The sequence below is a fragment of the Euleptes europaea genome, chromosome 12 (assembly GCF_029931775.1).
Source record: "Euleptes europaea isolate rEulEur1 chromosome 12, rEulEur1.hap1, whole genome shotgun sequence".
Lineage (NCBI taxonomy): Eukaryota > Metazoa > Chordata > Lepidosauria > Squamata > Sphaerodactylidae > Euleptes > Euleptes europaea.
The window spans coordinates 67,852,450-67,880,062 of NC_079323.1; the positions used below are offsets into that span (position 1 = coordinate 67,852,450).

General features: G+C 45.5%; 1 protein-coding gene across 1 annotated transcript in view; it reads left to right on the forward strand.

The window, feature by feature from the left end:
- The window catches only part of EFHC2 (EF-hand domain containing 2), a 127,997-nt gene that overhangs the window by 89,343 nt on the left and 11,041 nt on the right, over positions 1–27,613 (forward strand). Inside the window, exons 11-13 of the mRNA XM_056858428.1 lie at positions 1,066–1,199; positions 4,626–4,823; positions 15,234–15,326. Of these exons, the coding sequence (XP_056714406.1) occupies positions 1,066–1,199; positions 4,626–4,823; positions 15,234–15,326 (425 nt within the window). The remainder of the gene's footprint in view (positions 1–1,065; positions 1,200–4,625; positions 4,824–15,233; positions 15,327–27,613) is intronic.

Here is a 27,613-nt window from a genome sequence, read left to right on the forward strand (position 1 = left end):
TAGCAGACAGGGCCATGGGGGTGGGCTGTTAGTCTTATTGCGGATCCATGTTTGTGCTCAGGAGGTATGTGGAACCGGCAGTAAGACAAACAGCCTGGTCCTCACAGCCCTTTTCTGCTAGCAAAAGTGCACATGGTAGAAGGGAGGGAATGAAGAAAGTTTGCTCCCACACACACTGCTTTTAAAGTGAGTCCTGGGTCACATGTTAACATGAGTAGGGTGGAGGTTTCTCTCACCCAAGGCACATTTAACATATTGTCTAATTGTAACCTAAGGAACTCAACACATTAAGATACTGCTTGGGTGCACGTGTGACTTTGGTTCGATGCATTCAGATCTCTGCACCCAGTTTCTGAAGGGTTGCATCACTTTTGCCTCATGTTTCATATCAACATTCAGTGCAACTTGTGTGTTTTCCAACTTTCTGCCCTCCTTGTTATGGGGCAATTGCACAAGATGCAATAGAGGATAAGCTTTTACATGATTTCTTCACTTCACAGACAGGTTCACACTCTCACCTGGCCCCATTTTACCAGATCATTAGGCTGTTTATATACAAGTTCTTCATGCCCCTTCCATCACATTCTTCTCAGTCTGACTCTGAACTTTTAGTAAACCAAGCATTTCTATTAGCACGTTGGCAAAACTGGAAGCATTCTGAATGGCACTAGTGGGCCATGCTTTCTCTTTAGTTCTTCACAAAGAAATTTCATAAGAATAGAAGTTGTACACAAAATAAAGTGGCTTGGTTGTCAGGCTAACAGCACTATAGCTGCTCATAGGACAAATTCCTTTTATGTGGTTGGGAAGATGGACGTACATCATACTGTCTTGCACTTCGGCAGATGGTACTCTCAGGGGGATTTTGGCTCAGTTTTAACAACTGCACTAGAATTATTGGTTTGCTTTTGCTAAAACATTGCAGGTGATGCATGGGTGTGCATCATAAATGATAAAATCTGTCTGTCATAGTTTTTGGTCTTCTCACTGTTGTACATTCACTAAAATGCTTTATGTGTTTTGAATATATGCTCTGTTCTTTCCCCCACTACTACTTACTTTCAGTTTGCCATGGCCAATATCAACAGCATCTTGAACAAACTGAAAGCAATAGGAGAGCCAAGATCAAGAGAGATTAAGCAGATTTTTGCAGCTATTGATCCTCAGCATACCACTGTTATGAATTATGATGAATTCAGGTAAGATTGTGGAATACATGATTTAGGAAGACAGTTTAATTCAGTGCTCTTAACTTTTAGAATCCCATCTGTGTGAGGTCCGCACCAGTAAGAAAGAATGAGAAAATCCACAGACCTGTGGATAGTCTGGCTGTCTTCATCTCACAGACCATAAACAGGCTTAAATATTACAGTCTCTTTAGTAACAGAAGAACCATGGAGCTTTTGACCTGCTTCTCTGCATGTTGAACTTTCATGTGGATTCTGCCATCTGTTTCCTTATAAGAAAATGCTTATTTTTTTCTTTTCATAAGTGTTTACATCATAACACAATTTTTGACACTTCACACCAGTGATCACTTTAAAGAATTGTATAACAGCCCTTATTCATGTATTTGTTTTGATTTATATCTCACCAAATCCAAGGACTCGTGGGACCATATTTCTCATTTTTATCCCACCCTTTCTCCAGAGAACTCTGAACAGTGTACATTGTTCTCTCACCTCCTATTTTATCTTTAAAACAACCTTGCAAGGTGGATGAGAGAGCATGACTGGTTGCAGCAGGTCACCCACTGAGCTTTATGAATGAAGATTTGAACCCAACTTGCCAATTATAGTCTGACACCACTAACCATACTGGCAGGCAAACATGTAAAACATGTAATTGACAAATATAAAATGTATTGTGTCCAAGAAAGTCAGCAGTATACAAAACAGGTGTCTGTTTGATGTACACAATCATTTGAAGTGACCTTTGCAAACTAACATCTTTAAATCAATTACACTGCAATTGGTTTAGTAGCTCATACAGGTTTTGAAAATTTGCTTCCAGTCCATTCTTCCTTGGATGCTGACAAGACAGATATTTACAGATGTCTTTTTTCCTCAGAGTAATTGTTGTTCTTAATAGAAAATCATTCAGAACAAGCTAAAAAACAGAACAAACACAAGAAACATAAATTCTCCCTGTCTCAGAGTGTGCATAACCTCAAACTCAGTAAATGACTTGTTGCATAGGTTTGGCTTTGCTGTACATTTGTAAAAGCTTGCTTGCTTTGCTATGTTTCCATGTTATAAGAAATAGCAGGTATTCCTACATGGATCAAATGTTCTAGAAAGCAGTTTATGCTTGATGAGTAGATAAAACAAGCATACAGTTTTCCATTTCATTGTGCTGTGGAGCTTGACTAAAACAAGCCTTGATGTAGCTGCTGGTTAAACACGAACCCTATAATGAATTACTGACACTGGGCCAATGCAGACAATACTTTTTAATATTTCAAATTCAAATTCAAAAACCTTTATTGGCATATAAGATCGTTCCAGGTATTCCAGAATTTAGTCAAAATAACAAAACATCAATATCAAAGTCTATCAATAGACATGAATGAAATGGGGTATGCAGTGGATATAAGGTATATATAAAAAACGAGTGTCTACAAGTAACAGAAATAGCAGCTATTATCTTTTTTGTTTAATTTTTATCATTAAAGCTTGCTTCAGAAACATGGCTACTATTTCAGTAATTTCTGAATCATACGCATTCATTAAAAGTCTAAACAAGGAGTGGAGGGAAGGAGTGGAGGGAAGAATTCCTATCCAGAATTAATGGCATTAAAAATTTAGTGCGTAGGTCCGCTAGCATTTCGCATTCCAATAAAATGTGATAGATGGAGTCTATCTGGTTCAAGCCACAGCCACAAATTCTCTTTTCCAAAGGGGTACCACTAAATCTCCCGAATAAAACCGCCGATGGGAAGATGTTTAGTCTAGCTAACATGAAAGCCCTGCAGAGGGAGGGCTCACTTAAAAAATAAAATTAACCCTGAAGCGATCCAAAATTGGGAGAAAGACCCAATTTGGATGGAGAACAAGACAAAGGAGTTGTGGGCAGAATTGTTTGTCTTTCATGGTCAAGTAGTCTGCTTGATAACTCGGAAAATGGTTTGTCTATCCAGCATCAATAAATTATCTATATCTAATCCCAAGATTTTCAGTTTGTGTGGGATAAATGTGAACCATTCTGTATCTGCAGCTTCTTTTAATAGGAAGGGTGTAGGGCGATTTTCATTTGGAGAAAAATGAATCTTAATCCAATATTTAAAAGTTAAGAGCCAAGCTTTGGTCTCTAAAGTCATCATTCCCGTTTCACTAAGGATAGATTGGAATGGGACGCAACTAGGAAGTCCTAGTATTTGCCGGAGGAAGGAAGTCTGTACAGCTTCCAAATTTTTATTAAATGCTTCTATCCAAAGAGGTATTCCGTACAGAAGTTGCGCCAATATCTTGACTGTAAAAACGTGAATAGCTGCGGGTACATATTGGTTCCCTTTTAAATAAAAAAAAAACGTTTAATCTGTGATGCTGAATATTTAGCTAAGTTGATGGCTTATTTCTGTGATTTGTCCAAGTTACGTTGTAGTTAAAAGTGAGGCCCAAATATTTAAAAGACTTGACCTGCTCTATTGGTACATTATCGATGGACCATTTTGAAAGGTGCCATCTTTTGGTGAAAACTAAGATTTTGGTTTTGGCATAATTGATATGCAATTTGTTTTGTTTGCAATAATCAGCGAACAGTTGTAGGTGTCTTAATAGGCCGACCCTTGTAAAAGATAAAATAGCAGCGTCATCGGCGTAGAGTGGGATTTTCAAATTTCCAATCTTAGGGGAATGACCATCAATTAGGTTAAAAATCTTTGGAAGATCGGCTAAAAATAGGTTAAAAAGATGCGGGGCTAAAATGCAGCCTTGTTTTACTCCTTTTAAGGTGGGCTTTTTGGTATTTGTGTTTATGTTTGCAGCTGTCCCCCAGTGTATGCTTCATGTGAACATCTGTAACATGTGAACTAAAGTTCATGGATATTGACTACAGCAGGTTCCATAACCTTGGAGGCGTGTTTTCTGCTCTCAGCTGCATACTGCCGCAGCCTAGATTCAGTATTAAGGTGCCGCATAGAGCATGACTAAATAAAATTAAAATATTAAAAGAGTTCCTTTAACCTTTCTTAGTTTTCCCATCAGCCATCAAGTCCCTGAAAAGAATGCTGGAAATTCTTGTTAAAATTTCAGCTGTACCATTCATGTATCTTCATAACAGAAAAATAGCCTACCTTAGGCTGTCCTTGCAGAGCGTCTGGTCCAGTGATATAGTGTATCTGAGAGATGTGAAAGATATTTCCTAGTCCATTCTTTAGATGTCCCTCTTTTTCATAACAAAAAGAAACATATCTCAATCCAGCTCTGCTTGTGCTTCTACACTCATAGATAGTCACCTTCTTCCTTCCAAAGCATTGTTGTGTAGAAGTTTTGAAGCTTCATCAGACGTGCACTTTCAGACAGCAGTTTTGTATTCTTCCTTTTTAAGTTCCATAATGATGTCCAACATAGTTGTTTCTCACTGTCTTTCTCACTGGACATAATTATTTATTTTGAATTTCACAGAAACGTGATGATGAATATCTCAGATGGAAAATTATCAGAACATGAAATTATGACTGTTGGGCGATATTACACTGTAAGAGATAAGAATGAGATGGATGTTACATTCCTTCTAGCAGTATCCCAGGAACATCTGAAGAAAAGTAGCTTTGAGAATTTTGGTCAACTTTTGGCATCCTTTGTCTACAATGACAGAGACAGGTAACGATTCTCTTTTTTTTCTCAGAAGCCTGAATGTATTAATTATCTCCTGTCTGAGAAACTAGAGAAGATGAAATTCCTGTCAGGAGCAGATCCTGGGAATGGTATGCTGTGGCTGTAAGCAGCTGCTGTTGTGTTCCTCGTCCAAGATCTCGCCTTGTGTGAGCTCTTGACCCAAAGAACCAGAAATCACCACAGAGACAATTAGATTCCAAGCAGATGGCTTTTGCTGGTCAAATAGGCAATACAGTGCATTGAGGATAAGATGACAGCTATGAGTGTCTTGCTCGTTAGTTGGAAATATGAAGCATAGAAACGGCGGGAGATTACAAAGCATAAACACAGCACTATTTCCCAGGAGTAGCGTTCCCAGGCTTTGGTATGTGGAGCCGTCCTTGAAGTCTGGACGGTTCAGCAAAGGAACAGAGGAAACATCTAAACCGAGATAACAGCCTGACATCCTGCTCCCCTTAAGGCCCCCTCCCATCCAGCAAGGGGGCTGGTCTGTTTGGGTAGGTATTGTGAAAGGCGTTGACGAGTTTGGGGGCGGAGACATCTCGTGCGCGAACCCATTCGTCATAGGCAGGGGGGAAGTGTTTCCAGCGGACCAAGTATTGCAAGACCCCATGGTGAATGCGGGAATCTAGGATTTTGGAGACTTCGAAATGTCCTTCCCCCCCCCCCCCACCATTATGGGCTGTTCAGGAGGCAGTTCCGGATGCCACTGCGGGGAAGCAACATGGGGCTTTAGGAGGCTGATGTGGAAAACGGGGTGCACACGCCTTAGGGTTTTGAGGAGAGACAGTTCCACCGTGACAGGATTTATGATGCGAATGATGGGAAATGGGCCAATGTACTTAGCGTTGAGCTTATGGCACGGACGGGTGGAACACAGGTTCTTGGTGGAAAGGTATACCAGGTTACCCACTTGCAGGTCCTCACCGGGGGACCGATGCTTATCAGCCTGCGCCTTGTATTTGCGCTTGGCTCGGTCAAGGTTGCTAACCAGCCAGGGCCATGTGGTACGGAGGGTGTGTGTCCAAGAGGCAATGTCGGCATCCCCCTCCCCTTCCAAACCTTCTATTGGGGTGATAGGACCGAAGTCCTGTCCATACACCGCATAGAACGGGCTGAAACCTGTGGACTGATGTACAGCATTATTGTACGCATATTCCGCAAAAGGCAACAGTTCTACCCAGTCATCTTGGTGGTAGTTGACATAACAGCGCAAATAACATTCAAGTACAGCATTAACACATTCGGTTTGACCATCCGTTTGGGGATGGTATGCACTAGACAACCCCTGCTCCACCCCCACCAATTTGAGAAAAGCTTTCCAAAACAGCAACGAAACTACTTCCGCGGTCGCAGATTATTTTGCGCGGAAACGAATGTAGTCTAAAGACAAGTGACACGAAGAGGCGGGCTAACTTCTGAGCGGAGGGGATCCCCGCACATGGAACCAAATGTATTTGCTTAGAAAATAAGTCAGTGATAACCCATAATACAGTTTTCCCCCCGCTGAGAGGGAGATCCGTCATAAAATCCATAGCAATCACTTCCCAGGGTTTGCTGGGTATTTCAAATGGTTGGAGTAGTCCTGGGGGCTTTTCTTGAGATGGTTTGACTGTGGCGCAAACGGGACAGCTGCGAATAAAAGAGTCAATGTCAGAACGCATTCCCCCCCACCAAAATTGTCTGCTCAACAGGTGAAGGGTCTTTAGGAACCCAAAGTGTCCAGCCGTCTTTATTCCATGAGCCAAGTGTAAGACGTCTTTTCGGAGCACCTTGGGCACATACAATTTCGAGTCTTTGTACCAAGAGCCTCCCTGTTCGATTACACCAGGAGGCAGGGTTTGATCAGAGTGTTCCATAAGACATTGTTCCCGAAGGGAATTTAAGAAAGATTCGGAGACGGGGACCCCCCCCCCTGTTTGTAGTGGCAGTAGGAGCAGCTATGGGGGTCGGCGAGGGGGAAGCGCTTACGTGCGGCGGTGCGCAGACTGCAGGCGGCTGGGCAGCTGGTTGGGTTGGAGGAGCTGGAGCGCCGGTCATCGTGGGTTTCCGTTGCGGGGGCAGCTGGGCAGTCGGTAGTGTTGGAGGAGTTTGCACGCCGGTGACTGTGTGCTTTCGCTGGGGCAGCGTTTGGGATCGAGTCTGTACAGCCAGTACGGGCAGGGCTTCTCTTTGTGCAGGCGTAAATAAAGAGTTTGTTGGCCGATCGAGTTTCGCCGGGTATTGTGGCAACCGGGAGAGAGCGTCTGCGAGAACGTTTTGTTTTCCTGGGACATGCTTCAGGACAAAACGAAACTGAGCAAAGAATTCCGCCCAACGCTGTTGTTTCGCGGATAACTTATGGGTTCCAGTGAGGGCGGCTAGATTCTTGTGATCGGTCCAAACTTTGAAGGGGACTTTCGACCCTTCCAGGAATTGTCGCCATAGAGTAAGTGCATGGTGAACAGCTGAGGCTTCTTTCTCCTAAATAGGCCAGTTCAATTGGGAGTGCGCAGATTTCTTTGAGAAGTAAGCGCAGGGGTGAAGGAGACCATCTGGTCCTTTTTGGAGTAGGGCCCCTCCCATAGCTACGTCGGAGGCATCGACTTGTACAATGAACATTCGATTAGGGTCTGGGTGCCGTAGCACAGGTTCCGATGTGAAAAGGCGTTTGAGGGCTACAAAGGCGGTCTGGCATTGGTCAGTCCACAGTATTTTAGCGGAGGGCAATGTGGCAGAGTTTTCTTTACCTTTGGTTTTCAGAAGGTCGGTGATGGGCAGTGCTATTTGGGCGAAGTTAGGGATAAATCCACGGTAGAAATTAGCAAAGCCCAGAAACTGCTGTACTTGCGGTTGGAGGGAGGTGTCCAATCGAGGACGGAACGGACCTTGGCCGGGTCCATACTAAGGCCATGGTGGGAGATTATATATCCCAAGAAAGTTATTTTGCTCTGGTGAAATTCGCATTTAGCCAGTTTTGCAAAGAGTTGGTGGTCGCGTAGGTGGTGTAAAACTTCTCGGACCAAAGCGACGTGCTCGTCCATGGTTTTTGAATAAATAAGAATGTCATTTAAATAAACTACCACCCCGCGGTACAGTAAATCATGAAGGATTTCGTTGATGAGTTGCATGAAATCCCCCGGGGCCCCTTTTAACCCGAAAGGCATCACAAGGAATTCGAACATCCCAAAACAGCTAGAGAAGGCAGTGAGGGATTCTTCCCCTCTCGGATACGGACGCGGTAGTAGGCTTCTACTAGGTCCAATTTAGAGAAAATACGTCCCTCTTGCAGTTGTCCCAAAATATCTGATATTAGCGGTATAGGATAGGCGTTGGCTTGAGTAACTGCATTGAGTTTTCGGAAGTCAATGCAGAGGCGTAGGTCGCCCTCCTTTTTTCGGACGAAAAATGCGGGGGCTGAGTTGGGAGCATTCGAGGGGCGAATGAACCCTCTGGCAAGGTTTTTGTCCAAAAAGTCCCGTAGTACAGTGCGCTCGGAAGTGCTCATAGGGTAAATTTTACTCTTGGTTAATGTGCAGTCCTTCACCACTTCAATAGCACAGTCAGTGGCCCGGTGGGGGGGTAAGGCATCACATTCTTTAATGTTAAAGACATCTGCAAAGTCCTGGTATACAGCAGGGAGGGATGGTGGTGATGGGACATCGGAGATTAATTCCGAAGCGGGTGGAGACAGCAGCGCAACTTGCTGTCGATGTTGGTCGCATTTGGGGTTGGCAAAGGAGATGGTGTTCGTTTCCCAATCTATACTGGGACTATGACCTTTAATCCAGTTAATTCCCAGGACCACTTCAAATCGGATAGGGGCTATGGTAAAGTCTATTTGCTCCCAGTGGGAGCCAATTCCCATTGCCACCCCTATAGTGCGATGATCAACTGGGCCCCCCTTGAAATGGCTCCCGTCCATTTGGGCAAATTGGACGGGGGCTGGTAAAGCCTCGGACTCGACTTTGAGTGCTGCAAATGTGGCTTCGTTTATGAGAGTGCGACTGCAACCGGAGTCAATGAGTGCCTTAACGGGTAGTTGGGGACCACCTTCATGGTGTTGTAAAATTGCGTCCACATAAACGGTGGTTTCTACTTCCTTTACTTTAGTGGGAGCATTCGGTTTAGCAGGAGAATCTGCAGAGGTCTGTGGAGACGCTCCACTCACCACAGACCGGAGCCGTTTTTTGACAAGTCAAGGGGGGATTCCAGGTTTAAAGCCGGAGAATTCCATGGGTTCTCTTCATCAGAAGAGGGAAAGTTGTCCCCCAATGGGGCACTTGTAATCCGGGACCCGGTGGGGTCATTCGATGTAGGCAGGATGGCTGAGTCTCCAGCGTGAAGTGCAGAGGGTGTGGGTCTTCCCGGCGCTGCGCTGCGGGTGGCCGCGGTGCCTCTGCGTTGTGGTCGTCCTCTGGCTCGGGTTGTTGTGCTGGGACGAAAGGGTTCAGGGCGGTATGGGCAGACTGCTGCAAAGTGGCCCAGTTCCCCACAAATGAGGCAGGCACCTCTTTGAAATCGGGTTTCGCGATCCTGGGGTGGACGCGCAGGTTTTCGTGGATTGGGGGGGGTGCCTTGGGCTGGGGCTTTTGGACGCTTTTCTCCTTGTGTTTTTGGCGGACAAGGGAAATAAAGCGCCGGCGGCTTTCGACCTCTTCGGCTAATAGAATCCAATCCTCGAGAGTTTCGGGATCACCCCACATGTACGACCAGTTCAGAACGTCAAGGTGTAAGGCTTCCCTGAAATGGTGAATTAGGGTGGCTTCGGGCCAGCCCACAATTTTGCTTGCCAGTCTTTGAAATTCATCGGCAAATTCTCGAACTGGAGTAGAGCCCTGTCTTAGTTGTAAAAGCTCCGCTTTGGCTCGTTCCCCCAGAAAGGGGTCCTCAAACCTCCTACGTAAGGCAGTCATGAAATTGTTGAGGGAACGGATAAAGCGGGATCGGGTGTCGAATTGGAGGACCATCCAGTCGGCTGCTTTACCTGTCAAAAGGGAAGCCACATAGCGAACCCGGCTGTCCTCTGTAGGGAAGAGCTGTCCTTGTTCTCGCATATAGCTGTCCACCTGATGCAAGAAACAGGGTAGGGTTTCGAGAGATCCATCGTACGTAGTTTTCAATTTGAGTTGTTTCCAAGGACCGGGTATAGGTTGACCTGGTTGCACGGGTGCCCTGGGTGCAGGTAAAACGGGACCTCCGGGAGGCGGAGGTTGCGCAGGCACATTAGCGGGTGGCTGGACTGGCACCCCCTGATCCGGTATTGCGGGTCCCTGTGGGACGGGCTGTGCCTGGGCTGTCAGGGCTTGCTGTAACTGCCTGTTGTCCTGAAGCACACGTTCCATTAGCTCCTGGAGTTGATCAACACGGTCAGATAGCTCTCGATTTTGAGCTCGTAACAGGTGAACGTCCTCTCCTGGGCCACCCGTACGATGAGGTTTACTTGTCCTAAAACTCGTGGCCCATTGAGAACTGTCCCCATATAAGTCCTCTTCCTCAGACTCCCCGGAGTCTTGGCGTCGGTCTGCGAGGCGGCGTGCGCGTTGGGTCGTGCGCGACGGGGCAAACACCGGGGAAAAAGACAGACCCAACAGAGGACCGCTCCTTACAGTGTCCTTGGGGCGACCGCCTGTCCGCGCCCGATCCGCAGCCAACTGTAACTCTTTATCTCTTGCGGCTTGAGCCTCGGCTGCCGCCTTAGCCGCTTCAGCAGCTTCTTTATCCGCGAGAACTTTTTCGTTTTCAAGTCTCAGGGCTGCAGCTGCGGTAACGTGCGGTAAAAGTTCCGTTTCCAGGAGTGTGAGTATGGGGCTGGGTTCCCCGCCTAGCAATGGTTGCATTCGGACCGCAATCGCGGGTGCATCGGCCCCAAACGTCGAGGCCAAACGTTGAGCCAAGGTGGCTACCGTGGTATCCTTTGTACAATCCGCAAAGAGGAGAGCCGTATGGATAGCGACCCGCTTGGCTTCAGATTGACAGCTAGCTGCATCGGGTATCAAAGAAAAACCTGCCGGTGCGGCTCCTGCCATGGTACCTTTTCCCAAGGCAACAGGATGCGTTAGAGCCGTGGATGGGAGAGTCTCCCGGGCAATAAGCTTGTCCAATAATCCGGTTAGTACTTGTAAGTCCTCAGTTGCCAGCCGGGCATCATCCAGCAACTGATCGAAATCCTGGAGGTCTAAACGAGTATTAGTATCCTCCAACGTTAACATCCAGAGAACTCTCATTAGAGATTGCCACTGTGTCTGTACCAGTCCCCTTAAGCGGCAAACCTCTAAATTAGTCCTAAAGAGTTCAGCGACTATGTCCTGTAGAAGGGTAGGATCCTCAAATGAGGACTCCAGGGTTCCAAGATGTAGTAGACACGGTTCACTCGGAGAGCGACCTCCTAGCTCCCATCCAAGTGGCAGGCGAACCCTCCAGGGCTCCAGCCTGACTAGGGAATCGTGGAGGAAGAGTTGTAGGGATAGCTGTCATAATGTGAGCTCTTGACCCAAAGAACCAGAAATCACCACAGAGACAATTAGATTCCAAGCAGATGGCTTTTACTGGTCAAATAGGCAATACAGTGCATTGAGGATAAGATGACAGCTATGAGTGTCTTGCTCGTTAGTTGGAAATATGAAACATAGAAACGGCGGGAGATTACAAAGCATAAACAGAGCACTATTTCCCAGGAGTAGCGTTCCCAGGCTTTGGTATGTGGAGCCGTCCTTGAAGTCTGGACGGTTCAGCAAAGGAACAGAGGAAACATCTAAACCGAGATAACAGCCTGACACCTTGTTCTCTGTTTAGACTTCGCACCGTGAGAAGCACCGAGTGCCCCGTTGGTCTCCTTTGGTCTCCGGGGGGGTGTGTGGTTATCATGGTGCCCTGTTATCAGTCTTCGTTTTGCTTCTTATGTTCTGTACCTGCCTATCACCTGCATTAGAGTCCATTTGACTTTTAGGCTTCTGAAACCTGTTGACTGTTCTGAATAAACCTGATTTTCTGGACTAAGCATCTCATGGAATTTATCCATGAAATTATCACAGGGCAAGAGCTGACAATTCCTTACCCAACTTGCTTCCAGTGTTTTTGTAGACGAAACATGGCAGGAAACATGCCCCAGTTTCATTCTGAATGCTGGGTCTGCCTTGCTAACTAGGGGTGTGCATTTGGGTGAAACAGAGCTAAAAATATACCCCCAAAATACCTTATCGGTATTTTTTTTGTGTATATTCGGCTCTCCCAAATATTTCCAGGATTTTGCATCATTTTTCAATCTCGGAAATATTCATCATTTTCAGATAGATTTTTTTCTCGTCTTGCCTTTGTTTTTGTATGGGAGAGGGGAAGTGAAAAGGGCAGCTTCTGCCGGTTTCAGAAGGTTTTTCTCCCCCCCCCCTTTGCGAGTGTTGCTTAGTGTTCCCTTTTCTGTGTTTACACTGTTGCTCACTCAGTTCTTGGATTTGTTCCTCTCTGGATGCACATTAGTCCTGTTGAGCTTGCCAGACTGGCACTGGGTTCTGCTGGGCATTCTGTATGTTGACTTTCCTTCTGCTGGGTTTGCAAAAGTGCACCCCCTCTCTTCAGTTTCCTCTCCAGAGATTCTCTGGTTTGACATTACTTATGTTGAGCTTGCCCTGACAGACTGGCACTGGGTTCTGCTGGGCATTCTGTACATTGCCATTCATTCTTCTGGGCTTGCAAAATCCCCCCTCCCCACCTTCAGTTTCCACTCGAGATTCTCTGAATTGGTTCTGTTGGGCTTGCATTCTCTGAATTGGTTCTGTTGGGCTTGCAAAAGTGCCCCCCTTGAGTTTCCACTGTAGAGATTCTCTGGTTTGATTTTGGTTTTGTTTGGCTTGGCACATTGGCTTGTGGTTCTACTGGGATTACTGGGTTCGGCAATGGTTCTTTTGGCCAACTGTGTTGGTTCTTCCATAGGAGTCATGGTTTGACCAGCGATACTGCTTGCAGGCATGCTTTTGCCTGGAAGCAGCTTGGAGTCCCCTCCTTTTTCCACTATAGGAAATAATGGAGGACTGCTGGGGGGGGTACCCTGGTCAGGGGCCCATAGAATTGGAGCACTTGGTCCAATCTACTTGAAATTTGGTGGTTATTTAAAGGACAGGCACCAGCAGCTCCACTGCAATTTTTGGGCCTGTCCCTTCAAAAACAACCCCCCCAGCCACCCAAAAAGCTTCTCCACAGGGAATAATAAGACTCAAAAAATTTGGATTCCTGGAAAAAATTTTAATCCAAAAACCATATTGGTATTGGAGTTCAGGAATATAATGAATACCAATTTGGGAGTGGGGTGTCCAGTATACCCAAATCCAGAAAAAACAACTATTATTATTATTATTGCACACCCCTATTGCTAACATATACTAGCCACAATCTTAATGTGATCTATATCACACCAGCCTAGGGGGATCAACATTTTGTTGACATAATTCAGTCAAAGTGCCATTGACTTCAGTTTTAGAGAGTTTAAAAAGTGATTAAATTGCCCTTTGAAATCTATGGGAATTATCACCTGATTCTAAAGACATTGAGTTGCATCCTTAGGTATCCTGTTGGGAGTGTACGGTACTTCCCCTTGTGCAAGGGAGTAGGGCTCCATGATTTCTGTGGATTTTTCAGTTGCAGGGTAGTCTCCCAAGTTGCATGCCCATATGTTTAGATAGGAATAGTAAGGCCAGATCATCTGCTATGTTAGTTTGGTGATGATTCCTTTTCCTTTTCAAGCTCCCATGACCCAATGGTCTTGAGCAGTGAATAGGGAGCCTTTATTTCTTTAAGGAAAAAATGGTGTAGAGATACTTAACCACCACTTGTTCTTGGATCTCTATCCACCAGCAAAAAAGGGACTATTTTATCTTTTGTTACAGTGGCAGGTAATGTAATTAAAATAGGGGTAATCCATTGATCGCGATAAGAATTGTATTGGGGACATTCCAACATCATATGAAATAGTGTGTCAACTCCCTTCTGCTCACATGGACAAAGTCTGTCTGAATAAGGTAAGTTATTGTATCTTCCATTTAGCACCACCGAAGGAGTGGTGTTCAAGCGAGCAAGCATAAAAGCTCTGTGATAACAAGGGACTATTAGTTTGCTAAAATAAGCTGGGGTTCTCAAGGATAGAAGGATACCCCAAAATTGGGTAAAGCATACTCTCCGAGCATGCATTATAGAGCTGGAATAATCTATTTTTTTAATATATTTCTTGATGGTTAATACAGATTGTCTTTTTTGGTGATGATTCAACAGCTTTGCTTCTTTCATTATATGAATGTGAGTGACAAATGTGCCTGGGCCTGCAAGGCCACTTCAGCAACAAAATAGCATGCGGATGTTTCTCTGCCTCCCTTCTTTACTGGACATGCTTTATCTTTACTGTGCTAAGTATTGTATTGCTTGGATTTCATTACTACAGTAAAACATTTTTTATACTGTTAACAAGTTATAGGCCAAAACAATTTAGTCAGCTCAAAACTGTAGATTTAAAAGAGAAGATAGATTAATATTTCTCTGTCACCAGCACCAAACATCTTGGAGGCAGAGTCCTTGAGCAAGCAGATGGGTGGGGAGGATTTCATTTGAGTGAAGCGTGGCAGGCAGACCAAACATGTGCTTGGAGATTTCTTTTTCTTTTTCCCCTGCCAAAGGGCGGGGGGTGGGGTGGAGAGAGACAAGAAGGGAAGAACTGATTTCTTTCTCAGTATGCAGAGTCTGAAAAGTCTTCTTCCAGGAGCCTGGAGTTGGCTGGAGAAGGGGAACATTGCTATCCAATTGTACTGGCTTTCTCTAGTCACAAAAGCTATGCTCATGCATACTTTTTAGCCATAATTTTTAAGTCAACATTAAAATTGGTGTATGCATGAACCTGGCTTATTTCTAGGCTTGGGCACAGGCCTTGCTCCTCCCCTTTACTTTCTTGGATTTATATCCCAGTTAGAAACTAACGTTGGTTACCTTTAACATATGGATGCATTACCTGAAGTTAGCGTTCCTCCCACAAACTAGAGTTCTGTTAGACTCCTTTGGAGGGGGCTAACACAGTTAACTTGTGCACCCCCACATTGGTACATTTTGGGCAACCAGAGTTAGTTGCTAATTCAGATTCCCCAGGTGAGCAGGAAAGGGAGAAGGGAGGTACACACGCAAGCCCAGCAACAAGCCAGGTTTGGGCACCTGCCAGTTCCATGTCAGTATTGTCCAGATGCAGCCAATGTTTCGCTCCAGGGATCTGCTTGAAGAGAAGGGTCATTATTGGAAAATTCTGCAGAATTTTTTTTCTTTCCACAAGTATTTCCTTCTTTTTAACACACGCCTAGTATCCTTTAAAAATTATCATCATATTTCCATATTTTAAGATTTGTATGCGGCATATACATATGAAAAACATTATTTCTGTTTGTGCAGGTGTGGACTGCTGGCCAGTAACAAGTGCAGGACTATTTGCAAGTCCTTCAGGCTGCCCATAGCAGATGATCTCCTGCGAGCACTGCTGGCTGCGTAAGTCTGATCTCACAGAAATGTTGTTTCCGTAAATAGATGGAATACAGTTTGTCTGAGGTGTGATAAGTCAGTTACACTGCAGAGCAGCAATCCTTTTTAAGTCGGTAGATAATATTTTGATAATGTGTATACAGCATTACTCTCTGTGTCATACTCACACATTTCTTTTGGGCCACTGTCACCTCTCGTCAAACAGGTTTTGAAGGTTTTTGAGACGATAAAAAAACTTGCAGGACTTATTTACTCAAAATGAATGTGGAATGAGTGTATTCCTTGCAGTCTTCTTTCAACCTGATTTTAATTTTCCAAACATCTACCATCTGCTTTTAGCATTTTGGTGTTTTTTTGTTTTTTTTTGCTGTCAAGTTTCATCTGATTTATTGAAAATCAGTAGGATTTTCGAGGCAAGAGACTGCAGAGGTGGTTTGCCATTGCTTGTTTCTGTGTAGCAACTCTGGCATTCCTTGGTGGTCTCCCATCCAAATACTAACCAGGGCTCACCCTGCTTAGCTCCTGAGATCTGATGAGATTGGCCTAGTCTGAGCTATCCAAGTCAGGGCTGTTAGCCTGTTTGAAATGGTAAGCTGTAAGGAATTCAGCAGTTTGCATGGCTGTACATATGTTGATGCTCTCTATTAATCCCTTTGTATGTTCATGTTTTAGTAGTTTTCATTTCATGTAGTCTCACTGTAGCCCTCTGATTTAATGCATTAGCACATTTAGAAACATGCACATTTGGAAAATGTGCTGTTTCAGTAGTGACATTGGAACACGGTTCTGTGTGGAACGCACAGACTTTAAAACTAGAAACTCATTTTTTCAAACTTGTGCTATTCTTGAAATATAATAAAGTAATATTGACATAAAGAAAACTGAGGAGGACAGTTTGAATTGTATTTGATGATTAACTTCATAGCAGTAGTAGAAGTTGCAAGTGCAACCTCTGTGTAAGGGGCTCAGTCAAAAGGTCAAATAATGTACTAGGGGAGAAAAGATAGTTCTTGGTGACTCCCATTGTCAGACCCAGGTGCTGCTTAGGCTGCTCGTTTCTAAATCTTAGAGGCTGCAATGCTACAAACAGTTGCCTGGGACTAGGCCCGTTTGAAAAAACTGAGGCTTACTTCTAAGTAGACCTGCTTAGGAATGCTCTAATATTCTTTTCTACTGGATAAACATACGCTTGGGTGAGCTCCCGGGAACATGGTCTCAGCTCATTTTCTTTCCCCTGCCAGAACAATCCCCTTTCCGCTTCACCCCCTCAACTTGCATAGTTCTGTACATGTGGAGCACACCAGCCACCTTCCCCTCTGACGTAAGATATTGTGAAGTTTCCTCTGACTATGTCACTCCTTCCCATCCGTTGAGGACTCTGCACCGGCCATCTTTACTGCCTTCCCCGCTGACAGCAAGAGCACCTGCCCTGTGTCTCTGTTCATGCCAGTCGGCTTCATCACCAGTACCGTCCTTCTAACTAAATCACGGTTGGCATCCTTTTTGCCTCCTGTGAATGCCATATTCAGAACATGAACCTTTTGTGCAAGAAGCTATCAAACAAAGGGTTAAAGGATCTGGAAGATATAACCGCAGTATTCTGCTGAGGAGCAGAGACATCTGTGAACGCACAAATCTAGATCGTATTAAAAGAAAATATATTGTAATATATGGTGTGCGTTGTAACAAGCAAACCAACAAGAAATGTCATTTTAAGTTTTTTATACCTCATCACAATCAAGGGACATCAGCAGATAATGCTTAGTATTTTCCTGATTTTAAAGGCACATTAATGAATGCAAGGCACATTTTTTGCAATTTGCTGCATATATATATCATTTCTGACACCTGGTCATGAGCATTTGACAAAGGGAGTAAAATAATTCATTTTTGGAACTCCCATTAATCTGACTAAAATAAATTCATTTTTAGAACTCCCACTAACCTGAACTGCCAAATGCTGTTTTAGGAAAGCCAGAATCCAGGAGTGAAATAATGAATTCTGTCTCCTTTTCTGTAAAACAATAATTAAATAAATGCAGCCAGAGAAGAGAATTGTGTCCTTTCAGTAGAGAAAAAATTACTAAGCATTTAAGAGATGGCCTTTTAGATGTATAAACTGTGAAGGAACAATATGAAGCTGTATTGCATTTATAACCTGGCTTTAAATTCATTTCATAAGGTGAGAGTTTTAGTTAGTCTTTATTGAATCAGCTATGTGATTGTTGCCTACGGGCACCAGCATACTGTGAATTGAAACCCAGGATATTTAGAAATGTAGTGTTAATCTCAAATATGCTACAGCACAAACTGGACCAAAGAAATACATTACTTATCTAAAATATTGACATTAATCAAATTTGCCATGGCAACTGGATTGTAATTAAGATGACTTAAGGCATCATAAGTGCTTTAACAGTTTCCCACAATACTATACCAAACTTTTTGGCTCATTCTCTAAAAACGTGATCCAACAAACTGAAAATTGGAATGCATTCCTGGTTGTTTCCTGAGTTGTATGATTCTAGTTTTAGAGGTGGGATGAATATGGTGGGTTTGGGTTTGGGTTTTTTTTTTTGATACATCAACACACAGTTTGAACTTTTATGGAAACAGTGAAAAGGTATACAGATGGATATTGGCAAGACAGTCAATAGTCTTTGGGTATTTTGGGGGGGGGTGTTTTTTAGAGAAAGTCAAATGAGGAGCAAGAGAGGTAGACCCAGGTACCTTTCCCTTTCTGCACCAATGCTGTGTAGGTTGTCATCCCCGAGCCTCAGAGGGGCTGACACCCATATTCTCTTCTTCTGAGAATCTTCCTCTCCTGTTAAATTGTGTTGTGTACACTCAACTTTTTTTGTCCATCTAACACAAAAACTTTGTTCATCAAAACTGATAGCCTAGTGTTTCCCTGTCTCCCCCAAATGTATGAGCAGCATGATGGACATACAATTTAAATCTGATACATTTCCCTCTTTAATCAGTTGTTGGGAAAGGAGATGGGAGTTGAAAAGGGATGAGAAAAGACTTTGTTCTTCTCCATGCTGGTCATCTGGTGCTTGTAGAAGCATCTGATGTCTGCTTTATTCTTACCCACTTGCCATCTATTGACTGGGGGATCTGATTGGAAAGGCATATAGGGAGGAAACATTCCACAGTAGATGGCTGTGATGAAGACGGATATAATATGGCAATATTGTTGTCTGTGGCACCCTCAGAGGATGTGAGAAATAATTAGGCCTATATCTATTGTGCATACCTCAAAAAGCCCTCTCATACAAAGGCCTGTGACCAAAATTTTGATTTTAAATTACATGTTCTTGTGCAATTTTTAATATAATGAAGGCTGCATCCAAAAATTTGGATTGACTGAGTGATTTGGGGCAATAACTAAGAAATGTATGGTGAAAATGGTCAAAATGAGAGAAAGTGGAAAAGATGCCCAGGAATATTAGCCACTGGAGAAGGACAAGGAATTCTCTAGGGCTTTGGGCCTGCTCTTAAAAGATGTGCATCTCTGAGTCCTGACATTTTCACCAGACTCTGCACACACATCTGCCCGGTTTCCATTCCCTAGCCATCAGGGTTAAAACTATTGCTCTATCATTCTCCTCCAGTCTTTTTGGAACCAGCCAAATATCAATATTATATTTTGAGTACAGAATAGTAAAACCTATTAATTAAATTACAGGATGTTAAATAATGTAGCAATATAATGTTTCTCCATAGGATTATTACATGATGAAAGCTAGTTGTAATTTTTAAAAAAGACAAGAGCTATAGAGTTAGTGGAAGCATACTTTTTATCCTACAATCCATGTCCAAATCAGGTTTCATGCTAGTTGTCTTTTATTGGGTGTGTTTGCTATTTAAACATAAAGGATTTGGAAATAATTATTATCTAGGATTTTGACTATAATCTTTTAAAACATGGGAATTTATTGGTTCAGTATTTTTATGTGATAAGTGATTGCTTGCCCCAAACCAGAAGAATAATTTTAATAATGTAAAACATATTTGTGGCAGTTGTCCAGATTCCCCATCAGCAAGCGAATGCAGGAACATAGCTAGACCTGCTTTGATTTGGCTCAGGGGTCACTACCATAATTTTCGTCTACTTGGTTTTGTTGGGTTTTTAATATTTCTAATTCAAACATAAATGTTTGACATTTTTCTCTCCTCTAAGTACAGGAAAACTCATACTTTATTTCTGCCTGTACCGTTCTAGCTAAAGGCTCCTAGACCACTCAACCATGGTGTAACATCCAAGATGAGGGGTTTAATATTCAGCTAGGGTGCTCTTCTTGAGAATTCAGAGTGTAAATTAAACCCTTCCCCAAGTCCTCCCTATACTAATGGCAGCTAGACAGACCAAGACTCCCCTGCCAACAGTTCAGGCTAGCAGATCAGCTAAAAACATAAAAGAAAGTAGAGAGGCGGAGGTAGAGGCCGTGTTGCTGGTCTGTACACTTTGCTTTTTTTCTGCTTGCATTTTTCTGCATTGTTTATTCAGTGAACAATTGTGAATGCTCCCAAGTTAAATGACTCCCTTTATTTTTAATAGTTCCACCATCTTTCTTTAGCCTTACAGTTATAAAATTCCTAAAGATAGTGCAGAGATTCAGTCAGATGTCATGGGAAACCTTGGTTTAATTAAACTAGCTATGGTTAATATGATTTTCTGAATGAAGGGCACTCTACTAACTACGCTTAGTTAGGATTTGTAAAACCGGGACTTGAAGTCAGGGTTTGAAATTGGTTCATTAACAGTGTTACCAGGCGTGGCCTGGCTACCTGTGGGAGTCATAGAATCATAGAGTTGGAAGGGACAACCAGGGCCATCAAGTCCAACCCTCTGCACAATGCAGGAAATTCACAATTTCCTCCCCCATACACCTAGTGACCAGAAGATGGCCAAGATGCCCTCCCTCTCATCATCTGCCTAAGGTCACAGAATCAGCATTGCTGACAGATGGCCATCTAACCTCTTCTTAAAAACCTCCAGGGAAGGAGAGCTTACCACCTCCCGAGGAAGCCTGTTCCACTGAGGAACCGCTCTAACTGTTAGAAAATTCTAATGTCTAGACGGAAACTCTTTTGATTTAATTTCAACCCGTTGGTTCTGGTCCGACCTTCTTGGGCAACAGAAAACAACTCGGCACCATCCTCAATATGACAGCCCCTCAAATACTTGAACATGGTTATCATATCCCCTCTCAGTCTCCTCCTCTTCAGGCTAAACATACCCAGCTCCTTCAACCTTTCCTCATAGGACTTGGTCTCCAGACCCCTCACCATCTTTGTTGCCCTCCTCTGGACACGTTCCAGCTTGTCTACACCTTTTTAAAATTGTGGTGCCCAAAACTGAACACAGCACTCTAGTTGAGGTCTAACCAGAGCAGAGTAAAGCGATACCATCACTTCGCATGATCTGGACACTATACTTCTGTTGATGCAGCCCAAGACTGCATTTGCCTTTTTAGTTACCGCATCACATTGCTGACCCATGTTCAGTGTTTGGTCTGCTAAGACCCCAAGATCCCTTTCACACACACTACTGCTCAGACAAGTCTCCCCTATCCTATAATTATGCATTTGATTTTTCCTACCTAAATGCAGAACTTTACATTTGTCTTTGTTGAAGTGCATTTTATTAGTTCTAGCCCACTTCTCCAGCCTGTCAAGATCATCCTGCATCTTAGCTCTGTCTTCTACCGTATTTGCTACCCCTCCCAATTTAGTATCATCTGCAAATTTAATAAGCATCCCCTTTATTCCTTAATTCAAATCATTTATAAAGATGTTGAACAACACAGGGCCCAGCACAGATCCCTGAGGAACTCCACTAGTCACTTCTCTCCAAGTGGATGAGGAACCATTAACTAGCACTCTTTAGGTACGATCTGTCAACCAGTTGCAGATCCACCTAACAATAATAGGATCTAAACCACGTTTTCCCAATTTGTCAACTAGAATACTATGTGGAACCTTATCAAAAGAATTACAGAAATCTAGATAAACTATGTCTACTGCATTCCCCTGATCCAGCAAGGTAGTAACTTTCTCAAAAAAGGAGAAAAGATTAGTCTGACATGACTTCTTCTTGAGAAACCCATGCTGGCTCTTTGTGATCAGATCCATCCTTTCTAAATGCTCAAGGACTGACTGTTTGATGATTTGTTCAAACATTTTTTCTGGTATAGAAATCAAGCTGATGGGTCGGTAGTTACCCGGATCCTCCTTTTTCCCCTTCTTGAAGATGGGGACAACATTTGCCCGCCTCCAATCTTCTTGTACCTCACCTGTTTTCCAAGACTTTTCAAAAATAATGGACAGAGGTTCCGAAATTACATCTGCAAGTTCTTTGAGTACCCTTGGGTGCAATTCATCTGACCCAGAGGATTTTGTTTCATTTAAAGAAACCAGGTGTTTGTGCACTACCCCAATGCCAATTCTATGAGTCTGGGGGGGGGCAGGACACTTGGGGGGCATGCCATTGGTAATGGTGTGATGTCACTTCTGGGGAAATTCAAAAGTGACATCATGTTTCTCTAGTAATTGCCAGAAACTCTAGGGTAAAACTATAGAGTTTCCCACGATTCGTAGACAATACTGACATTACTTCAGGTTTTTCCCCAGAAGTGACACCATCAGCCCACTGGTGATTTTTTTATTTTGTTTATTTTTCTCCCACCACCTCTTCAAGCTGCAACAGGAAGGGAGGGTTGCTGGTGGAAGGTCTCCTGCCACAGTGGGAAGCCAGGCAACTCTAGTCATTAACCATAATTGGTGTTTACTATGGTTTCACATGATGTCTGAATGTAGACATCCTGGTTTAATCCTAGCTTGTTCTCTGCTGATGCTCTCTTAGGCAACCAGAAATGAAACCAGTATTTGACAAGGTAAACCAGAATTTGAGTGGTTATGAGCTGAATTCTGGTTCATCAAAAGAAACCATGGTTTCACGGTATGTCTGAACTAAGCTGCTGTGTTATGTATTTGAGATCTTTTTTGGGGGAAGCATGCTGGAGTGAGGTAGGAAAACTGAACATTCAGCAATCAGAGAGGTGCCTGGAGTGAACATGGCCTGACAGGGGAGGAAGGCTAATCACCTGCTTGGAGGATAAGAGGAAGGGAACAAAGGCTCAAGTCCAGCTTTCATCTTCACCTTTCCCCCAAAACTGGCAAAACAAGAAGAACTGACAGCTCTGATAATTCAGGAGGGAGGAGTGTCTGTTTAGTTTATCAAAATAATAGCCTAACGTGTGTCAGGCCTGCTCGCTGTGTCTGAAATAGTTTCATTTTCTCACAGACTCCCGTTCAAGGACTGTTTCTCTAAACGCTCGCATTCCTGTTCCCTTTGAAGCTAGCGGGTACCCGTGAGAGCCTTGGTGTTTCTAGACTGTTTGGGGTTATCTCATGAGACTGTATTGCTGCTGCTTTTCTGGTGTTCTCATATAATCAAGTGCTTGCCATTTCCCCCCCCCCCTCTTCCTGCCTTTTGATTTCTAAGCTCTGCTTGCCTATGTTACCAGTAAACCTACTCTTTTGGACTACTAAGTCTCCTGGTGTGGTTTTTGATTTTCTATGGACCAAGTGCTTACATTAAGGCAGGAATCACACCTCTTTCACCTGTCAGGCTAGAGCCCCGGAGGGTTCGCCTGCTGCTCAGAGTGGAGCTAGGACGGTGCTCTCCGAGTTATCTACCCGTGGCTGGAGCCCCGTGTGGTTCGCTCGGGTGGTGGGTTCCTGCCCGGAGCCCTGGAAGGCTTCCATCCTTGGTTCCTTCCCTTGGGGACAGCAGACGACGACCCCGATTTAGCACGGGACGTTTTAGCTGAGATACATCATACTGACGCGGAAGTCAACCGCCTAACTGGACTTGTTCGAGCTCAGTGGTGTTCTCTGGCCACGACTGTTCCCTGGATGTCCGAGGTCACGGACGCCAGTGCTCGCCAAGACCTCCACACCCTGGACTGGTTGGTGGGGGATACTCACTTGGCAGCGGAGGATTTGCAGTTGCTAACTAGCCTGTTGGTGGGACTAACCTCCAGTGACACACAGTTGGATCAGGCAGGGGTCCCAATCCGCCCTGCTGAACCACCAAATATGGCGACGCCAGCCGCACCGGACCCCCAGCTTTGCCAAACGGAGGCAAAAGCGGTAGCAACACGGGTGGCTGTACTCTTGCAGGGCAAGACCTCGGCGACGATTTCGGTGGCTGAAATCACAAAGCTTCTGACCCCTGACTTCGGTGCCGGTGCGACGGCCTTGGCGGTGCAGATCCAACCGCTGTTGGATCTTACTGACCCCTCTGAACTCCTCTTGGCTTTGGAACTGGAGGCTCTCCCACTGGTTACCACAGCCCTCACCACTAAGTTGACGGCCGACCAGGCCTTAGCTGAATGCAAGAAGGCTGAGGATCAGGCGCGGGCAGCGGTGGATGCCGCGGCCAGGGCTCGGGCTGAACAGGAGGAGAAGGAACGCTTGGCTGCCGAACGGGCGCGATCTGGCACACGCCCCCGACAACCCGGGGTCTTGATTTTCCCTCGTTCTCCCCGACTTTCGTCCCGTCGTGCAGCGTCCAACGCGCCCGCAGGTTCACGGGGACTTTGCCCAATCTGCCGGATGATTCCGACGAGGAGGACCTATATGGTGGGGAATCACTCTGGGCTACTAATTTACGGGTCAGCCAATCCCGCCGCGCTGGCGGTACCGGCGACGATGTGTTTTTGTTGCGGATCCAAAATTTGGACCTTATGGAACAGGTGGCGCGCTTACAAGACCAACTGGCTCTGGTACTCCGGGACAACGACCAGTTACAATGGGCCCAAACCGCACCAGTTGCCCCGGCTCCCGTGACACCACAGCAGCCACCGCAGCAACCACCACAGCAACTGCCACAGCAACCAGCTGCGCCGGTGGTTCCTCCTGGCGGAGGACCCGCTGCTCCTGGCGGAGGACCCGCCGCTCCTGGCGGAGGCCCCATGACACCCGGGGGGGTTCCCGTTGTACCTATCGTACCTGCTTTACCATTGCTACCGGGTGCACCGGGGTTGCCGGGGGCACCAATTCCTGGACAATCACCTGCACCCCCAATGCCATGGAGACAACCCAAGTTGATTCAGTTGAAACTCTGCCCCGTTTTTTACATCATGTGGATAGTTATATGAGGGAGCAAAGACAATTCTTCCCTACCGAAGATAGCCGCGTCCGTTTCGTTGCTTCCCTGTTAACGGAGAAAGCGGCCGACTGGATGATTCTCCAGTTCGATACAAGGTCCCGCTCCATTCGCTCCCTCAACAATTTTATGTTTGTCTTAAGGAGGTGCTTTGAGGAGCCCTTCATGGGAGAGAGAGCCAAAGCGGAACTTTTGCAACTCAGGCAAGGCTCCTCTCCGGTTCGGGAATTCGCAGATGAATTCCAACGACTCGCGAGTAAAGTAGTGGACTGGCCTGAAGCTACCCTTATCCACTACTTCTGAGAAGCTTTGCACCCGGACATTTTGAACTGGTCTTACATGTAGAGCTGTTGAATTAAAAAAAATTCGGTATAGTTCGGATTCGGCTGAATTCGGCCCGTTTAGATTCGGCATATGCCAAAGTCCGAACTTCCCCACGTCGGGTCCGTGCAATTCGGCGGGAATTCAAAGTTCGGGGAAAAAATTCGGCCGAATAAAGCCATTAAAAACACAACCGCACCTTTCCGCGGCTCTGGGGGGGGCATTTTTTGGGTTAGAGGTCCCAAACTTTCAGCGGAGCTTCAAAGGACCCTTCTTGCCAGACCCCCCAAGTTTTGTAAAGATTGGGTCGGGGGCTGAGATATGGGCCCCGAAAGGTCCCCCCACCCTTAATGTGCATCTCTGAGCAGAGCTTGCCGCCCACGCACAAAGCTCCCAGCCCCAACAAACAGCTGAGAAGTTTGCAAATCAACCCAGCTGCAAAGCAACACAAACAAGTAAAGCAACACCTTTGCAACTGTGCAAAGCATGGAAAGGGACAGAGGTAGCTAGCTATGCATAAGGAGCAGGAGGGGTGGAATTTCCCCTTTTGCATCAGACTCGGGACCAGGCAAATGCATTCTTTAAGTCACCATTTGAAAATCAGTTTTGAGCAAGGATCAAAATAGACCTAACAAATCTTATGAATGAGGGAAAACCTAAGGATACACAACTGAAGCCCCCCCCTCAAACCAGGGAGAGAGAGACTCGAGGGGGAACACACCCCCAGGCAGAACGGGCAAAAGCCCCCTTTGGCTTCCCCCCCACCCACAGAAACTGCTCCCTCCCCACACACACACAGACTCTGCTTTCCCACACACACACACACTCAGGAGAAAAAGTATAGTTTAAAGCCCCCAAAGGGGTCTTACTGTGGCTGTCTTCTTTCCATTAGGAGGGGCTGGGAGGAGGACTGGGTAATCCAAGACGATTTCATTTAAGCACGGGACGTTTTGCTCTGGAGATGCATACAGGGTGATCCATTCATCCCAATAGGGAAAAGGGGAAAGGGGAAAGCCCATATCTCTGAGGGCCCTGACCCAATGTTTACAAAATTTGGGCGGTCTCTTAAGAAGGCTTGTCTGAAGCTCCGCTCAAAGTTTGGGATCTGCACCCCCAAAAATGCGCCCCCTGCAGCCATGGAAAGAGAAAAGGGGGGAGCCGATATTTCTGCCCCCACTGAACCCATCTGTACAAAACTTGGGTGGTCTCTTAAGAAGGCTTGTCTGAAGCTCCGCTCAAAGTTTGGGATCTGCACCCCCAAAAATGCGCCCCCTGCAGCCATGGAAAGAGAAAAGAGGGGAGCCGATATTTCTGCCCCCACTGAACCCATCTGTACAAAACTTGGGTGGTATCTTAAGAAGGATTGTCTGAAGCTATGCTGAAAGTTTGGGGGCTGTATCCCAAAAAAGCGCCCCCTGCAGCCATGGAAATGGAAAAGGGGGGAGGGAAAAGGGGTGGAGCCCATATCTCTATACCCCCTGACCCAATGTTTACAAAACCTAGGGGGTATCTTAAGAAGGCTCATCTGAAGCTCCACTGAAAGTTTGGGGTCTGTACCCCCCAAAATGCACCCCCTGCAGCCATGGAAAGAAAAAAGGGGGGAGCCCATATCTCGGGACCCCCTGACCCAATGTTTACAAAACTTGGGTGGTCTCTTAAGAAGGTTTGTCTGAATCTCTGCTGAAAGTTTGGGGTCTGTACCCCAAAAAATATGCCCCTGCAGCCACAGAAAGGAGCGAATGTGCACAAGCACCCCCACACACACACACACACACGAGGATTTCCCTCTCTCTCTCTCTCTCCCCGGCCGGGCCGCACATCAGCTGATTCCTCCAGTACTCAATCCTGACTGATTGGCCAGAAGAAGACCCAGCTTGGCCACCGATTAGCTGGGGAAGGAGAATGCTGCTTACTGACGGTTATGCTGCTTACTGACGGCCCAAATTGGCCGGATTTATTCATGAACTTCCGAACTCGCTGAATTCGGCTCCCTGGTTGCCCGCCATTTTTGAGTTAGGTTCGTCCTGAACTAAAAACCACCGAATCGGGAAATTTGGCTGTTTTTCAGTTCGGGCCGAACCGAATCAACAGCCCTACTTATATGCAAGGCGACCCAGATACCCTTGAGGATTGGATTTTACTGACCGAGGAAGGAGAAAGCTGCCGGCGATTCGTTTCCCTAGTCCGGAATTGGGCCAAAGAGAGGGGCGGTCAAAAACCTCCCCCCAAACCTTCGAATCCCAACCCGCGGAGACCAACCCGGCTCCCTCTGGATCGCGAGTCCCGTTTCCAGAGAGGAGCCTGTCTCATTTGCGGTGTTATGGGCCACTTTGCACCGGCTTGTCCTCAACATCCAGAACCCACTCGACCGGACGCACTGCCTCGAGCTCGGGGACGACCTCAACGCAGAGGCACCGTGGCCACCCGCAGCGCAGCGCCGGGACGACCCACACCCTCTGCACTTCATGTCGGAGAACCGTCTAGTCTCCCTGCACCCATCGACCCCGTAGGGTGATTACAAGTGCCCCATTGGGGGACAGCTCTTCTTTTTCAGACGAAGACCATCATTGGCATTCCCCAGCTCTCAATCTGGAATCTCCTCTTGACCTGTCAAAAAACGGACACGGTCTGTGGTGAGTGGAGCGTCCCCACAGACCCCTGCAGAAACCCCTGCAAAATCCAAGGCTCCTGTCATGGTGAGTGAAGTCGAAAATACTGTGAATGTGGACGTAGTGTTACAACACTATAAAAAGGGCCCCCAGTTACGTGTCAAAGCACTCATAGATTCCGG